Source organism: Coffea arabica, chromosome 8e, assembly GCF_036785885.1.
Source record: "Coffea arabica cultivar ET-39 chromosome 8e, Coffea Arabica ET-39 HiFi, whole genome shotgun sequence".
Lineage (NCBI taxonomy): Eukaryota > Viridiplantae > Streptophyta > Magnoliopsida > Gentianales > Rubiaceae > Coffea > Coffea arabica.
The window spans coordinates 362535-380060 of NC_092324.1; the positions used below are offsets into that span (position 1 = coordinate 362535).

Below are 17526 nucleotides of genomic sequence, written 5' to 3' on the forward strand. Positions count from 1 at the left end.
ATTTCCCAACTTTTCCTTACATTCTGATTTCTGACCCAAGTTCTCCCAAATTGGGATGGCAACGGGGGGTCACCCGCCCCGCAGGAGCTAATGTATGGGGGGTGGGTGGGACGGGGATGGGGGGAATTCCCCCCCCCCCCCCCCGCGCTTAAAAATGGGGCGGGGGTGGGGGAGTGTACCCCGCCCCGCCACCCGCTTTAAAAAAATAAATATATAATATATAATTATATATATAATATATAATTGAATTAGTTACAAACTTATGATAATGATATTATTAGTTATATGTATTCTATAATGTCTATTAGTATATATAATATAATTGATATTATTAATTATACTAATAATTATATATGTGTACTAATACAAATTATTAATTGGTTATACTAAATTTACTAATATATTTATACTAAATCCCTAATTACACTTAATACAATAACATTTTTTTCTTAAAAAAAGCACAAGCACAATAATGAATTAGTGATTGTATTTGTGCCAAAAGTGAAAACTTGACTACTTTAGTTATATTTATTTCATCATGTTGGATTGTATTCAAATAATTTTTATAAGTTTCAATTGTAAAATTACAATGAATAATAATTTGATGAAGTGTTGATATTTTAGTACTTGATTATTTGCTAAAATTTAACCATAATAAATTTATATAACAATTTTTTATTAGTCCCGCGGGGGCACTCGCAGGGGAAGCGGGGCGGGGCGGGGGACGGGGGATGGGGCGGGGGCGGGGGCAGGGAGAGTTTGTAGGCAGCAGGGTGGGGGATGGGGGAGGGGTCCCCCGCCCCAACCCCGCCCCGTTGCCATCCCTAGGCACATATGTGAGTAGACATAAGTATACTTTTTTACCAGCATTATCATATTCTACCGGGAAAGAGAGTCTGAAGAGACTGTATAAGGAGCTAACAAGTATATTAATCCAATTAAATCAAAAGGGTGCTCTGACGCTACTTTTGAATTTTTTTTCACTGCATGTAAGATTTGAACCTCTGACCTATAATTTAAAGAGGAACTTAAATCCCTTTTTGAGGGAAAGAAGGTTTTCAAACGAAGGGAAACTATAAGTTAGAACATCGGCAAGTTACAAAGGACTTTTTAATATTTAATCATATTATTTATAGCAGTGTTTGGATAGGTGAATTATTTCACATAATTTTTCGTTTACACCATAAACACATTTTTCAACCCATCTTTTTATATTTTTAATTATCTTTTTATTTCATATACATCATATCACAAAAAAGTGCTACATTATTTATTTCAAATAATCTGTATCCAAACTCATATTTCACATACAATCGTTAGTTTAGACAGTTGTTGTTCAATTTTCAATTTAGTTAAAATCACGGGATACTAAAATGTAGATTTTTGAACTATAAGGGGTTAAGTTGAACATTTAACAAATTACAAGGGGTTTTTTTAGTATTTAACCCAAATATAATCAATGAAGGCACTTGTTCAATTGTTTAAATTTCTTCCTCTTTTAGTTCAATTTGTGGTATCTCTTTTATCATTCTTTCAAGTTTTAGGGGTGCGTTTGATAAAATTGAAATATGAAAATTGAAATCTAAATCCATTAAATTAGTGAATTGTTAAATACTAAATTTGATATATTTGAGTGCATATTACATTAAATGACCAATGAATAGCCTATAATTTATTTTTGGAGCAAAATTTATTTAGAAATTTCAGTGTTACTTAATGAATTCAGATATTCTAGTTTTGGTTATCAAATGCGTTTGAATATGTTAAGATCTGAACATATTAAGTTCAAGTGTTGAACTAGATTATCAAACATGACCCATTTAATTAATATTTGAACCCATTTAGTTTCATATTCTCACTTGCCATCGTGCAAGGGGAAAAAAAGGACGCAAATGCGACATACAAGTTACTAAAATGAAGAAAGAAATCCCAACTACACAAAGAGTATTATGTTATCTCATCTTAATTATAACTGGTTCCTTATTGATGGTTGAGCAAGTTCTAAAACTTAGCAACTTTTCTTTTCTTTTTTAGTCAATTATACTAGGAACGACAAACTCAACTTTCAAATTTCACCTTGGCTTGTGTGAAAATCCATAAAAGAAATTTACAAAATCCATCTCATAGGACAAAAAACAAAAAGATTCCAATTATTATTACATCCAAATTAACACCTCTTTTTCCTTTTTTTTTTTTTGGCAATGAACCTCATAAAATATATGTGAAATAAACAAAAAAAATTTTATTTCCATTTATTTCTTCCCACGAAATTCAGGTAAATATATGCATGGCAATGGGAGCGAGTGCCCGCGGGGGGCTCTCGGGGCCGGGGTTGGGGCGGGGGAAAATTTTTCCCCCTGTTTAGAAACAGGGCGGGGGGCGGGGGAGTATACTCCCGTCCCATCCCCCGCCCCGCCACCAGCAAAAAAAAAAAATTATATATATATAATTATATATAATATGTAATTTAATTAGTTAAAAACTTATGATAATGATATTATTAGTTAGCTATATTATATAATGTATATTAGTGTATGTAATATAATTGATATTATCAATTATACGAATAATTAGACATGTCTACTAATAGAATTTATTAATTAGTTATACTAAATTTACTAATACATTTATACTAAATTTCTAATTACACTTAATAGAATAACACTTTTTTCTAAAAAAAAAAAACACAAACACAATAATGAATTAGTGATTGTATTTGTACCAAAAGTGAAAACTTAACTATTTTAGTTGTATTTATTTCATCATGTTGGATTGTATTCAAATAACTTATTGTTTTTATGAGTTTCAATTGTAAAATTAAAATGAATAATAACTTGATGATGTGTTGATATTTTAGTACTTGATTATTTATTAAAATTTAACTATAATAAAATTTTATTAACCCCACAGTACCCCGCAGGGGAAGCGGGGCCGGGCGGGGGCGGGGGAGTTTGTAGGCAGCCGGGTGAGGATGGGGGTGGGGTAGGCAACCCCGCCCCGTTGCCATCCCTACTCCCAAACAGCAAGCCTGGCCATATTTCGGACCGGACATTTCTTGCCATCACAATACGGGGTGTTTTTGGCTCACCCCCTTTTTTTTAAACGGCTTTTATAACATCCAACTCCATTTTAACAAGCCCAAAATCCATCCAAAACCCATTTGTTTAGTCAATCCTAGGATTCTACTATAGTTATGAAATTTATCTTTATGTCATCTTATTTTGTTGCCCATTAGGGCCATTGAAATTAAGGATGTTGAATGTTGATGTTAGTCAAATTAAGCATTCTTATCATATGGATACGAATCCATAGAAAAAAGTTGTTGGGAATGAGTAGTAGTATAATAATGGAACCATCCACCATGGGGAAGGAACCTGCAGCCTGGACAAGTGGATAATGGTAATGCCCACACAGTGCCTTCCTTGGTAAGAAATTTGGTTAGGAACTCAAATGCGTAGCAGGTACCTGATTTCATTGATTGATTGATTGAACCCGAATCAATAACTACACTTTCTCTAATCATTTACCATACCATACCCTACCTGCAGCTTGTTGACTTGGAACTCCAACTCAAAAAGATACACTACAATTAATAAGGGGGAACAAGTTCAGTGGCACATCATTTGTTTCATCACCAACCCAACTTGGATGTGTTTGATAATCCATCATTCGACATCGACATCTGTGATCTATCTTCGATGACTTCTTGAAACATTAAGTAAAGATTAAAATATCATAAAAGAAAAGAAAAGGAAAAATTGGTTCTTATATTGACCTCGATCTACTAGCCAGTCTGCAACTGGCATGGCCAATATCACAACATATTTAGCGAGTTGCATGGGCTTCTGTGTAGTAGATTATTATGTTGTCACTTGTCATGCATTAGTTACTTCTCCTTTTTTTCTTGCCCCTTTTATCCGGATTATGTCTTTTTCAATACAGTATACAAGTTCTTGCATACATAGTGGAACAGCAATCTAACTATCTGAATTGTCCATAATAACCATCATTTTTATCTGTCTAGCAGTTGTAGCTTGCCAGCAATTAAACGTTCTACCAAGCTGCAATTAGGAATTTGTAAGACAATCTAGCTAGCTACCCGTGATTTGTCTATGTTTCTTTTTCTTGCAAACAGAACACTGGTTTGCATATTGACATAAATTCAACACATTCTTCTGGCATTGAGGAGTTGGGTTAACATCGTATTCCAGGCATCTCCTTTGGAACCAGACAAAGAAGTCCTTCAGCCTTTTAGAATGTGTGACAAGCAGAAGGTTTAGCCCCAAAAGAGAAGTAAGATTTGTTTTTGATATTGCTAACCTTCTGGGGATTCGATCTTTAGCATCGTCCTACACATCTAATGTTGCTGCTTGGATCATATTATGAAAGTGACAACCCAATATTTCTGGCAAAAATTAAGAAAAAGAAAATTAGCGACTAGCTGCATCAATAATTAGAAATGGCAAACTTTCAAAAAAAAAAACAAAGGGAAGTAAGAAATAAATAGCAGAGACACCCACGGTGATGGAATCATGTGCATTTAGGTGTACATATAATGTTTACAGTCAGTTTCCGATTGGTGAATGCTAGCAATAACCAACTTTTTCTTTTTTTAATCTGTAGTAAGTATAACTCAATAGCAATGTTGTTAACTTGTTGGCAATTACATTTTTCTAGTATGCAGAATCAGGGACGCAACTGAAAAAGTGTGAAAATCAACAGTGATTACTTGCCATTTCTTGAAAACACCTCACAAGATTGCCTATTGACATATATTCAAGAATATTTTCAGGCATTTGAGGTGTTTTTTGAGGAGGAGTCGTCAAGTGCTAAGGCACATCATATCCTTTTCAAGAATACGAGAATATGCATATTTTCAGAGAATGACAAGAAGAAGGATTAGGCCCAATGAGAAGTAAGATTTGTGCTTGACATTTAGGGGTTCTTTAGCATCATCCCAATTCCCACGTAATACAGCTGTTTGTAATGTCTCAGTCGTATGAAAGTGACCAGTGACCACATTGCAATACTCTGAAGCAGCCAATGTTTTTCCCAGGAAGAAAAGAAAATTACAGTAGCTATTGAATCATGTGCATTAATGTACAAGATTTACAGTCAGTGAAACCGATCGGTAGTAATGGTTGTTATAATAAAAGATAAGAAATGATGGTCCTTGAAGAAGGGATCTTGAAGATGACATGTATATGTTTCTAACAGTTTCCCAATCTTTGAATTGCATAAGAACATGGTAATTAAACAGGTAATTAATCTTCTTTATTTTAGGCATTATTCTATTTAGGTGGATAGGTCCAACAGCTAATTAAATGGTCGCTAAAAGTATAATAACCTGTTATATTAAACAAGTGCAACCCGTACCCAAACCGCGTTCACCTTCTCCATGTAGGACTTGGAGAGTATTAGATAATCTAATCCCACGACCAATCCCACAACCAATCCCCTCTCCGGGATAACCGAAAACTGTTGTGTGGGCAGTCCAAATTCGGCGGGGCAAGGATCTAGCCTGCGAACAAGAAGCAACAGAGGCAGGCGGGACTTATCCCCTGTTTTACCTCCCATGCTTACGTAGCAGGAGATTGTTTGTTGTTACCTCAAACAGAAGAGATTTTTGGTTTTGAGAGTCCACTTGCATCTGAGAAAGTGGATTATTTGGCAGCTATTTGCGACTTTACGATACCTTTTTAACTATTTAGGTGTTATTACGAGTCAAATTAGTTATATTGTGAGCCTTTTTTTCCTGGAATAAAAGGTCTAAATGACTTCGGAAGAATATATTGGGAACAATCAGTTTGGGGTTCTGAGCCTTTTCCTAGAACGAAAAGTTTAAATGATCTCGGCAAGGACACAATATTGAGAATTAATCCGAACAATCAGTTTGGAGCTCCTCAAAATCAGGATCAGGTTTTGGGCCCACAGTATGCACTCGTGATCTTCGACTTCTAATGTAAACATCGTTGTCCTTGTAGGTACCAAACCTAAAACATGGGTATGAACCATGGTTCGAAGACTCGGTCGAGTCGTCACCGTCTCGGTCTAGTCCGAGACGAGATCGCGACGAAACGATATCGAGATACGTGACTTGTCGAGACGTCACCGTAAAGGGTTGAAACTGCCGAGTCTCATCGAGTCACTCCAAGTCATCCCGAGTCAATTCGAATTTTTATTATTTTTACTAATTTTTTAATTATTTTTATCTATCATATTTTTTACAATTTTTAGAATATTAAATATTTCAAAAATTAGTGTCTCGCCGAGACCGCAACCGATATGCCGAGACCGATGTGTAACGGTCCAGGCCGCGACCGCGACTTTGAACCATGGTATGAACTACTTCGACCTTCATACAAGGAAAAAGGGGTCCTATGACTATTGCTGCTACTGACAAAATATTCTCTCTTTTTTAGAAAATATCACTTCGTACCCACAATTGTAGTTGATCACTTGAGTGTTGGGCTGTTTTAAATTAATCATCCATTCTTATTTTGGTTGTTTTTGTGCCTTAAAATGGTTGCGTTCATGATCTCATTTTTAAGCCAATATGATGTCCAATAATGGAATCAAACACCAACTTTTCCTTCATTTTTTTTTTTTTTGCTTTGAAAGAATTAAACATGGTAGGAACAGAATTTATTTATTTCGTATATGAGGACTCAATTAATATGTTTGAAAATGTAATGTAATGCCAATTTTGTCAAATTAATTACAGCGGTAACATATAAAACATTGCATTTCCAAACTACATGCCCTTAAGCTCTAAGGTTACTCAGCATCTTTCCTAAACTAATCATAGACTAGCATCTTCCTTTTTCTTGAGATCAAGTATTAAATGATTAATGAAAGCATATTAAACTGCAGGATTAAAGCTGACTCAACTTGAGCTCACTGTATGGTTCCATGTCTTAGAAGAGGCAAACATGCAGCCTCCACCAGTTGCCCCCCACCACCAAACAAAGCATGGATAATTTCCCATCCCCATAAAATTTCTCAAAATCAAGAAACGTCCAGCACCAGATAAAACTCCCAACTTGCAGTACTGTCTCAACGTATCTGCCGGAGCAGCTAAAAATCCTTGAGTATGTGCTTTTCTATTCAACTTTGGTGAGAATCAAGATTTAGCACCATCCCATTTGCCAATGACATCATAAGAGTCTCCTTCATACACTACCTGCTTTTCCTGAATCATCAATCGTTGTTGAATATTACTTTCTTCAGTATATATACATACATACCTCTAGTCCTTTTAGATGGCTTCTTGTGCAAAGGCTGCTGATAAGTTTGCTCCAAATACGCTACTCTACGAGATGGCCTCGTTGTTGAATATTCTGGGGTTGTGTCTATGGCTTTTCCTAACCTGCCAAGACTCTAAGAAAGTAGTTTCCCAGAACATCACTCAGGGCAGTTTGTTTATTAATGGCTCGGCCTCAGTTGGGTCGACGGACGAAAACTTCATTTGTGCTACATTGGATTGGTGGCCCCCTGAAAAATGTGACTATGGCGGTTGTAGCTGGGGGAATGCTTCTATTCTCAATCTGGTGGGTTTGCCACTTCTACGGTCTTCTGACTTTTCTTCTTCTAGTTCTAGTTGCTTATTGCTATCCTGTTTCTTGCTGGTTTTGTATTTGTAGTTAGGTCCTTTTCTAGCCGCCTTCCCAGAGGATGCTTAGTCAACAATATGTTAATTTAGAGACCTGAATCTCCCTTGACATTGTCCGAAAGTCATCTTCGTTTTTCGTGTAGAGTTCACCACTCAATATAAAAGGACGGACCCCGCCGCCGGGCCCGGGGGCGGGGGGGGGGGGGGAGGAGGGGAACTTCTTTTAGGTTGTTTGTTTGTCTTCGCCGGCTATGGAGTATGACTGAAAGAAAAAAAGGCACTTTCTTTATCTGGCTCATTTCATAAATTAAAGTAGTATATTTTAGCACCTAAGAGTGTGAACTCAACACTACTGTTATCTGTCTAGATGAGAAACATGTTGATTCAACTTTGTTCCTATTTTCTTGAGCCATTTAATTATGCTACTCGTTTACTAATACATGGTCATGTTTTCTTTAGTATATTTTCTCTACTCACCTGTAATTATGTGTCAAGACAATGCGATTGATTAGTGATGGCCTCTCAGGAACAAATGCTTAGCTTGAGTAAACTCTATCCAACCTTCTTTTACTAATTCTCAAAGTCGTGTTTCCTTAGGATCTCAGCAACAAGGTTCTGTTAAATGCAGTCAAAGGTATGGGGTCTATCACTATCTTCACAAGTCACTGACTGTTTTTAAACAATCATATCCATCAGAAAACAAGAAGATATAACTGAGCTCATACCTCCTTGCAGCCTTTTCTCCCCTGAAAATTAGACTCGGAGGAACTCTGCAAGATAAAGTCGTCTACCAAAACGCAGATGGACCACGATCATGCAACGAATTTGTTAGGAGCATCGAGATGTTTGGTTTCACTGAAGGCTGCTTACCCATGTCAAGATGGGATGAACTTAATAAATTCTTCACATTAGCAGGGTAAGATTCCACTCAACATTTTCTTTCTTAAGGAATCCACTCACCAATTGAATCCTCAAGTAAAGAAAACTTTACAGAAATGTCAATCTTGTTAATCCAAATAAGCCTACTGAATCGGTTGCCTTTTTTCCTACTGGGGCTTTGTAACAGGGCTGAGGTCATTTTTGGTTTGAATGCATTACATGGAAGAACAATAGGTCCTGGTAATAATGTTATAGGTCCTTGGAACTCCAGCAATGCTGAATCTCTGATAAAATATACTGTCAGCAACAACTATACCATCTATGGCTGGGAACTTGGTAAAACCTCTTATCCAACATCTGACTCCTGTATTGAATCAACTGCAATTACCTATAGCAATGATAAGAGAAAGTGCACTAGAAAAGAAGAATGGCAAGAAATTATCTCTCTGTATTTTTACAACACCTTAGCTGGATTAAGATCAAAGATGCACTAGGCAAGTCTTTTCAGCCATTTCAGGTATATAACTAGGCATAACTATTTGCTAATTGATGCTTCAGGAAATGAATTAAGTGGAAATGGAATCGGAGCAAGTGTTGCGGCAGATCAATATGCATCAGATGTGATTCATCTTCAGAATATCGTGCAAGATGTCTACAAGGGCTTCCAGAGTAAGCCACTAGTCCTGGGGCCTGGAGGATTTTTTGATGCTGGATGGTTTTCCCAGTTCATTAACGAAGCTTCCAACTCTCTTCAAGCTGTTACTCACCACATTTACAACCTCGGTCCAGGTACATGCATCTCTTTTTCTCACTCAGCCAATCGGCAATTCAAGTTTAGCTTTGCTGTGCTATATTCTCTCTGCTAAGTCTGCTGCTTCAACGCCATGACTACTCTCCAACTGAACTGAAGCTCTTCTTTCGTGTAGGAAGTGATGATCACCTGGTTGACAAGATACTCGATCCATCATACCTTGATGGTGGCTCGCAGCCATTCCGTGACCTTCAGCGCGTCCTCAAAACTTCAGGAGCCTCAACAAAAGCATGGGTTGGTGAAGCAGGAGGGGCATATAACAGTGGGCGTAATCTTGTAACTAATACATTTGCCTTCAGCTTCTGGTAAATTGAATCCGTTTTCAAAGTTCTTTTTTCCTTCTAACAAATGAATGATTCAGTTAGTCCTCAAAGAAATAATCTTTTCTCGGTGATCATTAGGTACTTGGATCAGCTTGGCATGGCATCCTCCTACGACACAAAAACCTACTGCAGACAAACACTGGTTGGCGGAAACTATGGTCTACTCAACACTACCACATTTGTCCCTAATCCTGATTATTACAGGTAATTTTGAATCAACACAGATACACTCAAGCGGCATACTTACACAATAAATTTCAAAAGAGTGCGCCAAACTATTTGGAAACCTTCCTAAGTTGGTTCCTGACCAATGTCTTAAGTTTTTACGTCTACATTCTTCGTGCAGTGCTCTTCTTTGGCACCGTTTAATGGGAAGGAATGTCCTAGCAACAAACTTGACAGCCATAAAGAACCTACGTGCTTATGCTCACTGCTCAAAACTTTCTGTACGTACAATATGTATTGCTTCAATGAATAAACCATATAGCAACGTTGACTAGAGAAGTTTGGAGTAGATATGATACTTGTACAGTTCTATTGTGCATGAGTTCTTGCTATTCAATTAGATTTCTACGACGACTAATCTGTTAAAGATTAAATGGTGCAGCATGGAATAACAGTCCTCTTGATCAACCTAGATGCTTACGCGACAGTTCAGGTTGGTCTCTCAGTACAAAATACCATCCCCACAAACAGAACCTCGATATGGCTGCTGCATCAACATTCCAGGCACGGAAAGTTCACAAGGTATAACCTTGATAGCAGCATGAGAAAAGAATACCACCTAACAGCAAAACACGGCAATATACACAGCCAAATAGTACTCCTTAATGGAAAAATACTTTCTGTGGACAGTTCTGGGACTATCCCTCCCCTAGAACCCAGAACAGGATACCCCTCAGACCCCATTACCGTTGCTCCTTTCTCGATTGTATTTGCTGACATCCCCAACATTCTTGTTCCTGCTTGTAAGTAGGTTTACACGTATATATTCTCGTCTGGTTAAGACCGGCCATTATACTAAATAAGCACTCTGTCATTAGCTCGACTGGAAGAAAAACAAGGATCAGCAGCCAAAATTGTTAGTGGACCAATTCCTATAATTAACGTCATTAAGTAATAAGCAAATTGTCACAGTATTTTCGAATAACTTGTTCTTTAAATATAAATGACATATGAAGAAGCCCGAGTCATAAATAAATCATCTATCTTCTGTAAGTATTCACAAAAACTTGATAAACCTCTTTGTAGTGGAATTCAACAGACGCAAAAATTCATGTAAAAGCTTGTAAAGCTTCTTGATATCCACTGACTATAAGCTCCTCCTTGTCCTCCTCTTGTCCTTAATCCTCCAAGACTCTTGGTCTTGATCAATTTCCCTTTTTTTTCTTTTTGTTTATTAGAATTACCTTTAATTGAGTGTGCAAGACATCATAACCTAGCACAAAATATGTGAGACATGCCACGTAGGCAAATTCATCATGCCAGTGTTCCACCTAAATGTAATCATGCTACTTCCTCGTCTGCCCTATTCTCTCTCATATCCTGAGTTTTACTCTTAAGACAATTTTTAGCTCAATTTTCAAAAAATCTACAACCTAAAAATTGAACAAAATCTTATTAAACAAAATTACCAGCTGTACTTTTCTGGCCTTAAAGTAGACTTTCCCAGGCTAAAAAAGATTCAAGTCGCTGCAACCAGCTTTTCTTGTAATGCTAGTGGTATAGCTGGTCTCCAAGTAGTGCCCTCTGGGCTGTCCATCAAAGCAATACCTACAGCAGCCAAGTCCTTCCTAATTGCATCTGATTTTTCATATTCTTTGTTTTTTCTGGCTGTAGTTCTTTCTTCAATTCTCTGCAAAACTTCATCTTCAGTCAACTTTGCCCGCTTCAGTGCCTTTTCCCTCAGTTGCTGCAAAGCCTGGCCAATGAGCAAGCATGCTTACAGAAGAAATTTTTTATTTGATTCCATAGGTCAAAAAATTATTGGGAACAGGAAAGGTTAAAAATGAGGTAAGCATCTAAGCAGTTTGAAAAGACAGGCAGTCCAGAAGAAACCATGTTTACTGAAAGTAGTTAGTAAATAGATCTTCAATAGCGTAGAGATATGCACAATGTCAATGCTAAATTGACATAGAAGTAACACATTCAATATCTGAAAAAGTAACCATAAAAAGAAGAAAACAACAGAAGATTAATGGTATGTACCTCAGAGTAACTAGTTGGCATCAGTCCTAAAACAGTCAAAACATGCCTCAATGCCTTCTCCAGAGCTGCAAGGGACTCTAGTCTTAGTTCCTGTTTCTTTCCCTGAACAAAGAAAACAAAAGGCATCTCATAGATGAGACAAAACGAAGAGAAAACAGTTATCAGAAAATGTGTCTCAAAGTAAAATTAATGACAGTTAATGAGTAAAGCATAAATTCCAGATTTGGGATGGACAATCTAGTAAGAAGAGAATGACGTGTAGATTGGGCATGACAGAGGTATTTGAAATATTTGTGCATGTTTATTAACGGGAAACTTAACTAGCTTTGTGCAGTTTTTGCTGAGTGAACAAAGACCAAGCAAATTAAAGAGGGTAGGCAAGGTTATAATTTTCCAAAGTTGATTTACATTTTGAATTGGACAGAATGCAGACCAAAAAGCCTCTGGTAAGTTACAAAAACCTTGATAAGTTACCGCATTTATTAGTGAATATTCAAGTTTATAAAAAAAAAAAGTAGTTCAGTGACGTAAAATGACCAGCCTTCAGATACTTGAAACATTGTTTCAAAGCACAGTCATCTACAAATCCATCCATCACTCAAGTGCTTGGGAAACAACAAATCAGATTTTGCTTACTTGTGGATGGTAAGCATGCTTAATATACGAATATAAACATCAAAAGTGAAAATAATGTCTTATTGTATTAATTCTGTAAGCATCCTGAGTTATAGTGAGTTATAGTACTTAGAGAATTTTTTTGGAACAATCATTTTCATAACCATCAACCAAACATAAAAAAACTGCTGCCAAACTATTACTCAGGAATGATGTCATGTATAAAATATTCCAATAGAAATACTCTTCAAGAAACATCAAGAAAATGTTTAGAAAAAATAAAGCTGAGTATTCTTATGGCAACTCTTGGGCTAAAGTCAAATTACTCCATTGGAGCAAAAGTACCTTGCGAGTATGAATGAGATCATTGATTGTTTTCAGAGGGTCCGACATTGCAGCCAGAACAACAGGAGTGTGAAGATCATCCGACATCGAAGTCAAGAAGTCATCATGAAATTCATTGATGCAACTTGCAGTTTCTGGTGGATTAACATTTTTCCAAGTTGCCTCATCATCTTCACCCAGAACATTTTCACAATCATATAATGACTGCAAACAGTGAAAAACAATGTCTAAAACTAGACAGACAATTTGATGTAACAAACAAAACAATTCAGACACAAAAATAAAACAAAAAGAAAAGAAATCAGCAGGCAGGAGAATCCAGTATGTCTCTCAAACACTAGGGATCACAAATGGAAATCTCTGTGAAACAACCCAATACAGGTCACAGAAAACAAACTTGGATATCATATCAAACAAGAGGTTTAGTTTCATAATACCTGATATATGTAAAAGATACGGTCAGATGCAGTCTCAAGCTGAACATCTGAGTAGTTGATCGGAGATCGGTAGTGTGTTCCAATCAAGAAAAGACGCAAAGCCAGAGGATGATAAACTTCTAAAACCTTATAGAAGACAAAGATAAAGGCGTCAACGCTTTTAGAAATGGGACAAAGTTATAGAAGTTTGAACAAGAAATTTAAAAGAATACTCATAAAGGTATTTGCGTGGACAATTCAGTAATTTGGTACCTGCCGAATTGTGAAAAAATTTCCAAGTGATTTTGACATTTTTTCTGAATCAACAGTGACAAATCCATTGTGCATCCAATAGCTCACGTTGCTCCTGTCACATGCAGCACAACTTTGAGCAATTTCATTCTCATGGTGCGGAAACACAAGATCCATCCCTCCACCATGTATGTCAAATGAATAACCAAGATAAGCAGCACTCATGGCACTGCATTCAATGTGCCATCCAGGCCTTCCAGGACCCCAGGGACTCTCCCAAAAAGGCTCTCCCTCCTTTGCAGACTGTAAAAGTCATTTTAAGACTCACATCACAGCAGAAGTAGAAGAACAATAACCATATGTAGATCGGATCTATTAATTCAGATTATCCAACTAAATACAGAAGTTCCTGCAATCAGCATCGAGAGTTAATCATAGCACTTTCATCTTCAGAAAATGATAACAAATATACATATTGCTTGAACTTAGTCAACCTGTCAAGCAAAAAATGCTATGCGGGGTCAACCCTCCAACTCAATCATACCCAAATGGGTACTCTAACCTTTACTCCTCCTTTAACTACAGGTTAGTTGATCAAATAAGTAAAAGCAACCCAAAAAGAAAAACAAAAATTCAAAAGGAGATCTACTAACTACAGCCCTTTTTTTGCTTGGATATATTACATCAGTTAGTTCACAAACATATGGAGTATGCATGCAGAACGTAAGTTGCAAACATTGTTCCAAAGAAAAAATAGGTATTCTGACTTACTTTCCACAGAGCAAAATCAGCTGGGTGTTTCTTCCTTGAGTCCACTGCTACACGCTCACCTGCTCTATTATCTTCCAATTTTCTTCCAGATAACCGTCCATATTCCGGGAATTTGTCTACAGAGAAGTACACGTCACCGTCGATCATATAAGCAAAATCCTTATCAAGGATCTGTCACAAATCAGTGGAGTTAAGCCGTACTCAGTTTAAACATAGAGCAAGCAGTATCAGTGTCAGAACCAAGAGAAAGGAGACAATGCACTTGGGATACAACAATTACACTGCTCTTCAGAATTGAAAGAAAGAGAAAGAATTCATCAACATGTATCACTAAGAAATCAGAAATATCTCATCAGGTAGCAAAAGCTGCAAGTAAGATATTTATAGGCCCACAAAACTCATGGAATAGTCTCTATTACAATATTTCTTCTTAGTCTCAGATTAAGGCTTCACAGGCCAAGAACAGATAATAACTTTCCCTTACAATGTGTAGGTAAGCCACAAATGTCTGATACTGCACGTGCAAGAGCATCAGTCATCCAATAAAAGTGTTCAGATTTCCACATAAACAAACATTCTAGCGTCCAGACTCTCTGTCTCTGTGCGTTAGTACTTTCGTGAAGATCATGTATGTATGTTCTTCTATGGATATAATAGATATATGTCTTACAAAGATGCATGCATATCTTCTTGTGTAACACTTTTGGTTATTCATCCATAAGGGATCACAAGGCCATCATTTAATGCATGAGAATGATGTTATGATCTTGAATTTTGAACCACCTCTCCCGCATACAAACAGAGATAAGAGTATCAATTCCGCTGTTCACCACAAACATAAATTTGATAAACAAACATAAGCCGTTGTAGGTTACAACCTAAAAAGACAAAGTAAATATCTGATATTGACTTGAACTAACAGAATGGGTAGAGTCCTAAGAAACTTATGGCACTGATTCAAGAGTTTCAGTAACATGAAGAAAAAGCAATTCAAATGAGTGCCAACCCCTTAGCCTAGGTTCTAAACAACAGCTGGTACTGACCTAAATGAAGAAAGAACAACATTTCCACAAACCATAAACATAAGTAAAAAGCGAGAAGAAAAGAACCATGATCAATCATCCATGATTAGTAATACCTGCTTGATCATATCTATAATTTGAGGTAGATGATCAGAGACACGAGGCTCTGTAGAAGGAGCAAGACATTGAAGGTGAGTCATGTCATAATGAAACTCTTCACAATATCGCCTGCTTAAATTTATTGGGTCCTCCCCCAACTGATTTGCACGGGCAATAATCTACAGAATCGAAAATGTCAGACTTAGGTAGCCTGTAACACGTGTAAAAGGAAGATGATGGTATGAAGTTTTTAAGAGTTAAGAATCATTTCAGATGCTAACATTATAGAAACTGCACACGTGCCATTATGAAAAGGGTCATATTAGGCCACATTCCTAGTTATAATGAGACTTTCCAATTGAACACCAAAAGATCTCTATCATTCTTCACTAAGGAAAGCAGTCCATCTTTATACCTTCCAACATGTGGTTCTACTTTTTACTATAACTACAACTTTTATACTTAGATCTATTACTACTGTTCAAAAATAGTAGAAAATCTATTCCAATTTCACCTTACATTACATCAATTGAAAAAAAAAAAAAAACAACAACAACAACAATGTACCCCTTCTCGAACAATTCTAGTTGGTTACTTTAAATAAATAAATAAATAAAAATCTAGTTAGTCACTTCATTTTCCCACATCAAAAGATAAGAACATAAAATTAATTCTTAAAACAAAATGACAGCAGTCTCATATGTAAAGCTTGGGAGCAAATTTATATTTCGAAAATGCATGGCATAGTGCGTGAGAATGAATTTACTTCACCAAATTGCAAATGAAAAAGCTCCAGGTAGCTTATCCAAATACCAGAGCAAATACTAATGCAGAAATCTATTTAAAAAAAGAGGAAGAAACTCATGCACCTTGTCATCAACATCAGTAAAATTGCGCACATACTTGACTTCATATCCCATGTACCTGAGATATCTGCCTAATTTTCAAAAAATGAACCACAAAGATCCAATTAGTTTCATCGTTTATGTAATCTCATACAATCTAACTTGAAGTAAGCACGACATATATCAGCCCAAAACAAATTCTTGAGGGAAGGAAAAAGTATACAAAAACCCATTTGTATCCCCGACTTACCATCAGCTTAACTGTTTTAGCGACCAGGAATTATTGGAAAAGACTAAAATCATAAACATTAATATCTGCAGTTCAGTTCTAGCTATCTGACAGTCACCAACTATAAGAGCATATACATACTACGTACATAAAAGTGGCATCATTCTCCAGTGAAGATTTTGAAGACTCTCTTTTTGCAAGTTAATCACTTCAGAGTAGAGCTTCAAATCAACATCCCAAATTTATTCCAAAAAAAACCCCCCAAAAAGTCTATCCTTTTTACGTTTTCCTCTACAAAGATTACAACTTTTCACCGTTAATCGGACTCACCACTTGAATACTCCAAAATGTTGCTCATTTTACCTTTTTTCCAGCTTATCATATTCCTTACAACCCCTATGAATGGACCGAAAGCGGAGCAAAAGCCAAAAACTTCATAAAATCAAATACATGAAGATATTAAAATGGGGAAAAAACAAAGATTTTGAAGGGCAAGGGGCACTTAACCTATAGAGAACATCGAAGAAGACGTAAACGCGAGCATGGCCAATGTGGCTAAGATCATAAGCGGTGACACCACAAACGTACATGCCCACTTTTCCAGCCAATTTGGGCTTGAACAACTCCTTCTGCTTACTCATCGTATTGTACAGCCACAGCTGCTTATTATTCTCTGGCTGTATATTCCCATTCTCACTATTGATGCCTGGCCGTGTCTGTGGATTAGCACTATTACTAGTACTGATTGAGCTGAAATAACGAAGCCGAATGATTTTGGACTGAACTGTCCTAGTGTTGGGACAAGCGCCCGTTGGGACGAAGACCCTTTTCTGAAGAAGGGCGGGGACTGGGGAATGGGGCGGAGAGAGAAAGGGGCGATAGCACTTGAGGAGGAGAGTGGTGGCCATTCTTGAGTTTCCCTGAGGATTCACCACAAAATTTTCTGCATTACCATTAGATTATCCTCCGCCCGCCTGAGTGAGACAGTAGTAGTATCAGCTAAAACCAGTAGTACTACCAACATTGCAAAAGAAGATAGAGGCCCTAAATCGTGCCGACTTTTGTTCTCTTTGGTTGAAAACGTGAATATAGAGGGTGG

The 17526-nt window shown here is 37.0% G+C and overlaps 2 protein-coding genes and 1 long non-coding RNA gene across 5 annotated transcripts; 2 read left to right on the plus strand and 1 right to left on the minus strand.

Moving 5' to 3' along the window:
• The first annotated feature begins 2833 nt into the window (after positions 1 to 2833).
• Positions 2834 to 5197, plus strand: LOC113703434 (uncharacterized). Its single transcript, XR_003451450.2, has 2 exons — positions 2834 to 4293; positions 4678 to 5197. It is a non-coding gene; the product is annotated as an uncharacterized lncRNA (long non-coding RNA).
• Positions 5198 to 6670: 1473 nt separating this feature from the next.
• LOC113703431 (heparanase-like protein 3) lies at positions 6671 to 10653 on the plus strand. The gene is made up of 9 exons (XM_027224789.2): positions 6671 to 7550; positions 8210 to 8246; positions 8348 to 8528; positions 8679 to 8827; positions 9050 to 9280; positions 9418 to 9607; positions 9704 to 9829; positions 9972 to 10071; positions 10233 to 10653. The coding sequence occupies exons 1-9, from the start codon at positions 7263 to 7265 to the stop codon at positions 10599 to 10601; spliced, it is 1671 nt and encodes a 556-aa protein (XP_027080590.1). The 5' UTR covers positions 6671 to 7262; the 3' UTR covers positions 10602 to 10653.
• On the minus strand, positions 9030 to 17486 carry LOC113703430 (cysteine--tRNA ligase, chloroplastic/mitochondrial-like). Of its 3 annotated transcripts, XR_011819904.1 has the most exons (10): positions 16935 to 17486; positions 16223 to 16286; positions 15371 to 15532; positions 14233 to 14403; positions 13483 to 13764; positions 13231 to 13356; positions 12794 to 12997; positions 11834 to 11935; positions 11260 to 11546; positions 9030 to 10673 (listed from the first exon to the last, which is right to left on the minus strand). XR_011819904.1 is itself a non-coding variant. In XM_027224787.2 (9 exons), the coding sequence occupies exons 1-9, from the start codon at positions 17333 to 17335 to the stop codon at positions 11310 to 11312; spliced, it is 1749 nt and encodes a 582-aa protein (XP_027080588.1). In that variant the 5' UTR covers positions 17336 to 17486; the 3' UTR covers positions 10819 to 11309. The 3 variants fall into 3 exon arrangements, 2 of the variants coding, with proteins under 2 accessions (XP_027080588.1, XP_027080589.1); XM_027224787.2 differs by lacking the exon at positions 9030 to 10673 and having other exon boundaries at positions 10819 to 11546; XM_027224788.2 differs by lacking the exon at positions 9030 to 10673 and having other exon boundaries at positions 10819 to 11546; positions 16223 to 16290; positions 16935 to 17140.
• Positions 17487 to 17526: the final 40 nt, after the last annotated feature.

What these genes read in the sequence shown, in the direction of transcription:
- LOC113703431 (XM_027224789.2), top strand. Translation starts at nt 7,263, where the DNA reads ATGGCTTCTTGTGCAAAGGCTGCTGATAAGTTTGCTCCAAATACGCTA. An exon ending in ACATTTGCCTTCAGCTTCTG is followed by an intron (nt 9,608 to 9,703) that starts GTAAATTGAATC and finishes GGTGATCATTAG; the next exon opens with GTACTTGGATCAGCTTGGCA. An exon ending in CTCACTGCTCAAAACTTTCT is followed by an intron (nt 10,072 to 10,232) that starts GTACGTACAATA and finishes TAAATGGTGCAG; the next exon opens with CATGGAATAACAGTCCTCTT.
- LOC113703430 (XM_027224787.2), bottom strand. Translation starts at nt 17,335, where the DNA reads ATGGCCACCACTCTCCTCCTCAAGTGCTATCGCCCCTTTCTCTCTCCG. An exon ending in GTATCTTTTACATATATCAG is followed by an intron (nt 12,998 to 13,230) that starts GTATTATGAAAC and finishes CACTGTTTGCAG; the next exon opens with TCATTATATGATTGTGAAAA. An exon ending in TGCCAACTAGTTACTCTGAG is followed by an intron (nt 11,547 to 11,833) that starts GTACATACCATT and finishes CTCATTGGCCAG; the next exon opens with GCTTTGCAGCAACTGAGGGA.